This window comes from Mastomys coucha, unplaced genomic scaffold (assembly GCF_008632895.1).
Source record: "Mastomys coucha isolate ucsf_1 unplaced genomic scaffold, UCSF_Mcou_1 pScaffold5, whole genome shotgun sequence".
Taxonomy (NCBI): Eukaryota; Metazoa; Chordata; class Mammalia; order Rodentia; family Muridae; genus Mastomys; species Mastomys coucha.
In genome coordinates this window covers 53,850,179-53,858,650 of record NW_022196911.1, presented here as the reverse complement: position 1 = coordinate 53,858,650, position 8,472 = coordinate 53,850,179, and the positions used below count along the sequence as shown (strand labels likewise).

The 8,472-nt window shown below is 41.5% G+C and overlaps 1 protein-coding gene across 1 annotated transcript; it reads left to right on the top strand.

Moving 5' to 3' along the window:
• Positions 1–348: 348 nt before the first annotated feature.
• Positions 349–3,487, top strand: LOC116078669 (olfactory receptor 2W3-like). The gene is given in 2 exon segments (XM_031354020.1): positions 349–1,216; positions 3,306–3,487. Coding segments are annotated over 2 exon segments (1,050 nt in total).
• Positions 3,488–8,472: the final 4,985 nt, after the last annotated feature.

Below are 8,472 nucleotides of genomic sequence, written 5' to 3'. Positions count from 1 at the left end.
GAGACAACCCGAGACCTTGTCCAAAAAACATATGCAGAACCCTTATTTCAGAAGACCATCCAAGTATATTGTTTGAAGGCTTAGTTTGTTCTTTTTCTCCGTAGAATGTTTTTATTTTTAATTTTGGCCAACATTTTTCTTTATTGAAAACGTATTTTCTGGTTTTCTGTTATGTTTTGCCAGAATTTCTGATTGCTTAGTGAGAAGCATTGTATCCACTTTTAAAATCACCCTGTAAACTTTGCCCAAATGCATTTACAAGAAATGTAAGTATCATTAGTAATACTGAATTTATTTATTTATTTGTATTTTTATTTATTTTTCCCATCTTCCTCAGGTGCAGTAGAGATGGGTGCAGCCAACGACAGCACCTTCAGCCATTTCATCCTTATAGGCTTTTCTGACTGGCCCCAGCTGGAGAGGGTCCTCTTCGCCATCATCCTGCCCGCCTACCTCCTGACCCTGCTGGGCAACAGCACCATCATCCTGGTGTCCAGGCTGGACCCGCACCTGCACACCCCCATGTACTTCTTCCTCACACACCTGTCCTTCCTGGACCTCAGCTTCACCAGTAGCTCCATCCCACAGCTGCTCTACAACCTCAGCGGGCCGGACAAGACCATCAGCTATGTGGGCTGTGCTCTGCAGCTGGTCCTGTTCCTGGTCCTGGGGGGTGTGGAGTGCCTGCTGCTGGCTGTCATGGCCTATGACCGCTTCGTGGCAGTCTGCAAGCCCCTGCACTACATCATCAAGGCTCTGTCTGATTTGAGTGTCTCTTTGATTATGTCCACAATGACATAATCATTGTTCCCTTGCTGTGGGTATTGCAGTGTGGACCACTTTCTCTGTGAAATGCCAGCCCTCATCAGGATGGCCTGTACCAACACAGATGTCGCTGAAGGTATTGCCTTCATCCTGGCAATAGGCATCATGCTGTCGCCCCTGGTGTTCATCTTGGTCTCCTATGGTTACATAGTGAGAGCAGTGTTGCGAATCCGCTCAGCTGCAGGGCGGCAGAAGGCATTCAACACCTGTGGCTTGCACCTCACTGTGGTTTCACTTTTCTATGGCAATATCATCTACATGTACATGCAGCCGGGGAACGGCTCCTCCCAGGACCAGGGCAAGTTCCTCATCCTCTTCTACAACATTGTGATGCCTCTTCTCAACCCTCTGATCTACACGCTCAGGAACAAGGAAGTGAAGGTGGCACTCAGGAGGCTGACATGGGGAAATGTAATTTTAACAGAGAAATTATAATCAAAGGCAAAGCTGGGACCTCCCAAAAGGTTAAAACCTTAGAAAATTTGGGATGGTTAACCATGTTCAATACCACTATCACCTGTTTGAAACAGAATTCCTGACAGACTTTTGGCCCACTTTGTTGTCTTATGTGAGAATTGTGACAGAGTGTGTGAGTTCTAGGATGCTAAAGCTGTCTGTATCCACGTCAGGTCTGCTGACCATTCCTGATGCTTAAATGCCAACACATACTGCTGAGGAAGGCTAGGAATGAGGACTGTGCTGTGTTCTTTTTTCTTTTTTTTTTTAATTATATATTTTCTTTATTTACATTTCAAATGATATCCCCTTTCCCGGTCCCCCCCCCAAAAACAAAACAAAACAAAACAAAACAAAACAAAACCCTGTTCCCTCCCCTCTCTCCCTGCTCACAAACTCACCCTCTCCTGCTTCCTGGCCCTGGCATTCCCCTACACTGGGGCATAGAACCTTCACAGGTCCAAGAGCCTGTCCTCTCATTGATGATCGACTAGGCCATCCTCTGCTACATATGCAGCTGGAGTCATGAGACCGACCATGTGTACTCTTTGGTTGGTAGTTTAGTCCCTGGAAGCTCTGAGGGTACTAGTTAGTTCATATTGTTGTTCCTCCTAAGGGGCTGGAAACCCTTCAGCTCTTTGGGTCCTCTCTCTAGCTCCTTCATTGGGGACTTTGTGCTCAGTCTAACAGATGGCTGTGAGCCTCTACTTATGTATTAGTCAGGCACTGGAAGAGTCTCTTGGGAGACACTGTGCTGTGTTTGTAAGTCAGTATGGGAAGGAGATGGAGTAACTGACTGAGAGACATGGGATTTCCTTGTCAGAGACTCTCTGAGAATTTACCCTTCACAGCAGCACCATATGTAGTTGTAGGATGTATACTCCAGGCATGAGGCTGTCAACATGAACAAGAGCTTGCTTTCACTCAGCCTTCGCTATACTCTACCACAAGATCTTTCCTTAGCATGATGGGCCTACTAGACCTTCCCACCCACTTCCTCATACAATGAAACTTTAATTCTTTTTATTTACAGTTGTTCATTTATTGGGGTACACATGCCGTGCCTCATGTGTGGCGGTCAGAAGACAACTCAGGTGGGAGTTTGCGCTTTCCTTCAGTCATGTGGGAATCTCGGGATTGAACTCAGATCATCACAAATGGCCATAAAACAATATATTGACAGAGTCATCTTATCAGCCACGGAGAGACTTCTCTGTTTCAGGACGTGTTTACAATGCAGAATCAAATGTCTGGTCAGATTACAGATCACTGAATCTGTGAAATGTATCTACTGCTGTGTGTGCTGGGGACTATGACTGTCAAGGATAAAGCTGCCACACAACAATACATGGCAAATGAAGAGGCATATAAGGGGGTAACCATTGGATAGGGAAGGCTTGACAAGGATATCCAGGAGACAACTTTAAGGTAACTTTTCATTGGAGTGATAAAACAAAAGACCTCAGACATCTCTCTTATACCAGCGACGTTTATGTTTCTTCATGCCAGAGTGATCTTGTGCACTTTAAAAGATGGAGAAAATAGGAATACTCTAAGAGAGGGGAGCAGCTGCCAGACAGGAGAGTCTTGTGCACAAGGCTGGAGAGTGGATCTCTGAGTACAAATGCAGGACATTGGAGAGAAAAATGAGTTCCATAATGCGCGTCACAGTTTTCCAGTGCTCTCCCTGATGCTTGTGAGTGGATTCAATGGATGCTACAGGTCAATGGTTACAAACACAGAGGTTACTCAGGAAGGGGAGAGAGAAGGGAGAGTAAGGGGGGCCTATGAGGGGAATGTGCTCAGTGTGCGGGATTTACACAAACGCTCAAGGCATAAGGAGAATGACGTAAGAGATGCGAGAGTGTTTGCATTTGTGGAGGCTGTGCCTTGCTTTCTCAGCCACTTCATTTTCCCCTCTACATCGCAGGAACTGGTTACCAGCTGAAGTCATATATGTATGACTTAGAAAAGGGAGACTGTGTTAGTGTGGTTTGCAAATGACTTAGCCATAGCAGGGGACTCAAAAGTCCTAGGACGAGCTGATGTTTGTGACAAAGGCACAGCTAGAGACTGGATACGTAGCTTAGTTAGGATGTGCAGACCTCATGTGGTAATAAATGTCCGTCTTCCTATCACCGGAATGGTGGAGGGAGGGGGTCAAAATTGGCTCCATAATGAGTTCCAAACCAGCACAGCCCAATGAGACCCTCCCTGCAGAAAAGAGGGAGGGAGAGTAAAGAGCTATCTCAAGAGTTGAGAGCACTTATTGCTCTTGCAGAAGACCTGGGCTCCACTCCCAGCACCCATGTAATGGGCCACGATGGAGTATAACTCCAGTCGCAGGGGATTTGATGCCCTCTTCTGGCCTCTGCAGGTATAAGTCACAAAAGTGATACACAGACATACATGCAGGCAAAACAGCCATACATTTACACTTAAAAAATATTGAACCATACACATATGTATGGCAGCTTCTGACACCAGAATGGAGAAATAGAGCCGAGGTGCAGCAGCTGATGCCAGTCTGTGCTGCAAGACAGCAAGTTACAGTTATATTTAGCTTTAAAAATTAAACTCATAAATATGTTGTTTTGTTTAGTTTGGTGTTTGTTTATCTATAAGTTCATTTGTTTTGAGTCAGGGTCTCATGTAGCCCAGGATAGACCCAATCACACTATATTGAGGAGGATAGCCCTGGACTTCTGAACTTTCCACTTTTACCTCCCAAGTGCAGGTATATGTCATCATGCCTGGCTAAAAATACAGACTCTGAGTATTTCAGATAATGGTTGTGGACTCTTAAGAAGGAAAGAGAAGGCTTGGTTCTTAAGGAAGCTATGATACTTAAGAACGTGGTTCTGTGCTGTTTCTTGCCTACTCAGGAAAATTTTATTCTTGTGAATAACATTGATTGTCCATATAATAATTATTGTGAAATTATCAAGCTATCAAGAGTATTTAAAGAATAAATAGAGGGGTTCAGCAGTTAAAGGCACTGGTCACTCCTACAGAGGATCCAGGTTCAATTAATTCCAAGCAGCCACATGGAAGATCACAACCATCTGTTGACTCCAGGGGATCTGACGCCCTCTTCTGGCCTCTTCAGGCACCAAGCATGTACATGGTACGTGGTTACACATGGAAAACCATCCACCCATACATGCATAATAAAAGAATAAGTAAACAAAACATAACCAGGAAAAGTGATACAACCTATTAGAACATATCATATATCTACAAAAATGGATGAAGTCGGTATTCGTGACAAACTGGGTATTGCAATTAGTTTTATTGCCCCTGTAAGCCAGCTACCCTTGGAAACTTTGTCTGTAACTAATGGTTTTCTTGGATAAGACTGTTCATTGTTTAGCATAGAAATGATGTCACAGAGGAATATTTATATACGTAAATATTACACTTTGGTTATTGGCTGGCCTTGGAATTTTAATTTAAACATAGAAGGAAATGGACTAGTAGTACAATTAAGAGAAAATATAAAGTAAGAAAAGGAAAGGGAAAGATTTTCTAAGGCTACATTTACAGTGTGAAATTTGCATAAATACAAGCATCAAATGTGTGGTGGTGACAGTAGTAAATTAATGGGTAATTATAGTTAATAAGGCTAAAAACTCATTGAATGTGGAAGAAACCATATTATCCAGGACAAATGAGAAGATACAGCATGAATAACATGTCTAATAAAAAAAGAAAAAAATAATTTTAACACTGCAATGAAGAAGTGGTGAAAACCAGGAAAAAATGTGTCAGTAAGAGAAAGATACAAGAAAAATGCTTTTTTGTTAAATTGTAGAAAATATTAATTTCAAGAATGATGAAGCCCACTTTTCATCTATTAGTGTACGGGTAAATAACAGTAAGGAATGTAAGGAAGAATAAAATATAATAATCATTTTTCTTGAATCTACTATGTTATTAAGAAAAATGTCTCATAGAAAAAAGTATCAGTACTAAAAATGGCTCAGTGTAACATGTAAAGCCTTAACTAGAATTTATTGGGTCAAAGTTTTACAATTAACCCAGTAAATATTATCAAAGGCTAAATTTGGAGTGAAACATCTTAGAAGCTTAATATTGTCATCAGGTAAAAGGGCTAAAGACAAAAGAGACATTTTTATTAATAAAAAAATTTAAAATTAAACATGTTACCGAGCAAACTAGGAACATGTTTGGGATAAATCATTTCAAAGATCCAGTTTTCACAGTGCTGATACAATGTTGCTGCTTGTTGAGAAATATTTCAGACTTCAGTGCACAGTCAATATTAAACAGACTCATTAATTTTTCTCTTCTAATTTAAAAACCATAACTTCTTTTTTGCAGCAGGAAAAGATTTCACTTTGCCATTGATCTGGCTTCTTGTCCAAGCTGGCACACAGTGAACTATTTTTTTATTCCAACATCAAATGGAGCTGTGGCTTTTCACAAACATGCCTCTCCCACATCCGTGGTCATGCTGAACATTGGAAGATTGTCTTTGGGAATCCCAAAATCCTAGATTATAAAATTCTTTGAAATACCATATTTATGATATTCCTGGTACCTACATTTTGCATCTTACTCCTTTTGTTTCTGTGCAGATGTACATGTTAAGAGTGTGTAGGGGAATGAATGAGTTTATGATGAAAGTATGTTTTGAACATTCATTCTGACCTCCTTTAAATTTTACTGTGCAGTGCAAACATGAATTCTAATAAGATGGTGTCTCTCTTCTATATGGTGTGTTTATTTAATTGTGGACAGGAGACCAGGTTTTCCCAGAAGGATTCTGAAAGAATGCCTGTGAGGTCCAATCTTCCACAGGCAGTCAGAGCATTTAAGACCTTAAGTCTTCCACAGATGCCAAAATGATATTTCTTTTCCACCTAAGTCTTCAATGTTAAGTGGGATTTATCTTTTGAGGCAAAAAACATCTATCTTACAAAATCATAGTGAGCTAACAGTTTCCAAAATGTGCTGGGAATCTGTGGTTTTAGAAGCCAGGGTTTATTTTTTGAAACACAGATTAAATAGCTTGATTCACTGGACATTAACAATGTATTTAAAAGTTACTTATGGAGGCATAGTTATGTGACTTTCTACCTGTTATCTCTAGGTGTCTTATCTTCCTATAAAATTTTGGGCAGGTTCATTTTCCATTCTTACTTAATATTCCATTTTTGAAGAGAAACCCTAAGAAAGTGAGATGTGTATCTTTAACACACAGTAGCTTATGATGCAGTTAAAATTACGTTAGAGTTAATTTTATAAAAAGTCAGGCAGTCCACACATTGAGTCATCTGTCGGAAAAGGTCACCATGATCCTCTTATTAAAAAGCTCAGCTTGATGGAAGACAGAATTCTGGCTTGGTCACAGCACACCCTTAGCTGACAAAGGAGCCTTGCAGTCAAGGAATTACTGAAGTAACACCGAATTCTCTGATGAATTTGCTATTGATTTTGATGAGGAAGCCCTTTAGCAATGGTGCTCTTGCTGGATTAAAGGTATGTATTGGGATTACTGGGTAAAGTGCATTGTTCTGCCTGTAACCCATACTCTTGGATTGAATGCCTAGCTAGATGCACATTCCAGCTATTGCTTTCAAAAATATCTGCAAGATCACCATATATGAACTCTGTCCAGTGGTATTCTTGAGCATGTAGTCCTTCTCACAAGGGGAAAGGGACTGGGCCTCTCACAGTTCCAGGGGACAAGATTGCCGTAAAATATGCCATTTCTCAACATATTTAGACTATTTTCTGATTTCAAAATTAATTATGGTTGAATTTGTTAATTACAGAGGTGGAATGTGATAATTTGACACGTGTACAGTGCCTATGGTGTACAATGGTAAATATCAGGATAGTGGACAGCTTTTACACTTATTCCAAATGACCCCTATACAGACCCTCATTGTTAAACAATGAGGTTGTGACAGGGATTCACAGGAGTGAGGAGCTCAAGTGTGTCCATTGCTCTGGGCTGCCCCAGCACCCTCTGTCCCTCTAAAGGGAAGTAGAATAGCCTGGGGAGGCTTTCAGAACCAGGAATGCTGCTGCTGCTGCTGCTGCTGCCACAGACTAAGTGTTGTCTTTAGAGGATGAGAAATTGGACTGGGTGATTTCTTTCTATCTTTCTTCCTTTCTTCCTTCCTTCCTTCCTTCCTTCCTTCCTTCCTTCCTTCCTTCCTTTCTTTCTTTCTTTCTTTCTTTCTTTCTTTCTTTCTTTCTTTCTTTCTTTCTTTCTTTCTCCCTTCCTTCCTTATTAGATATTTTCTTTATTTACATGTCATACAATATCTCCTTTCCCAGTTTCCCCTCCAAAAAAATAAAACAAACAAACAAAAAAACAAGAACAAACCCCTGTTCCCTTCCCCTTCCCCCTGCTCGTCACCCCACCCTCTCCTGCTTTCTGGCCCTGGCATTCCCCTGTACTGAGGCATAGAACCTTCACAGGACCAAGGGCCTCTCCTCCCATTGATGACTGACTTGGCCATCCTCTGCTATACATATGCTGCCGGAGCCATCAGTCCCACCATGTGTACTCTTTAGTTGGTGGTTTAGTCCCTGGGAGCTCTGAGGGTACTAGTTAGTTCATATTGTTGATTTCTAACATATTGAACAAAAGCCAAAATTCTGCTCTTACTGTAATTAAGAGAAAGGAAAATTTACCTCTTCCAGTTTCACAGTATTTAAAAATCACAGTATTTAAAAGGCACTACTGAGCTTCTAGTGATGAGAAGCCAGGAAAGGGCTGGCCCAGCCTCTACCCCAGAACACAGGAATGGCAGGAAAGGATTGAAGTGAGGACGAATCTGTGCTACTGAGCAAAACGAGTGAGACCCAGCCTCAAAAGCCTATTACTAACAGTGTAACTAAGGGTCACAGTGCTTGCCAAGGCCAGGCATTTGATCCCAGTACCACATACACGCACACACACTTATGCACACACACACACGTGCACGCACATGGACTATGGAAATCAGCATGCAACACCACACTTTCAGCACTACTGCCAGGGTCCTGATAACACCTGACACTCAGGGTAGTTGAGGAGCAAACCAAAACCGTGGACCGTCTAGCATTTTCTTGGCTTAAGGAATAGTGGGGAGGTGCATGTTAACTGAAGTCTTTATATAATAAAAAGAAATAACCATGTCCTATGTTGCACTATTAATTTCTCCTTCATTA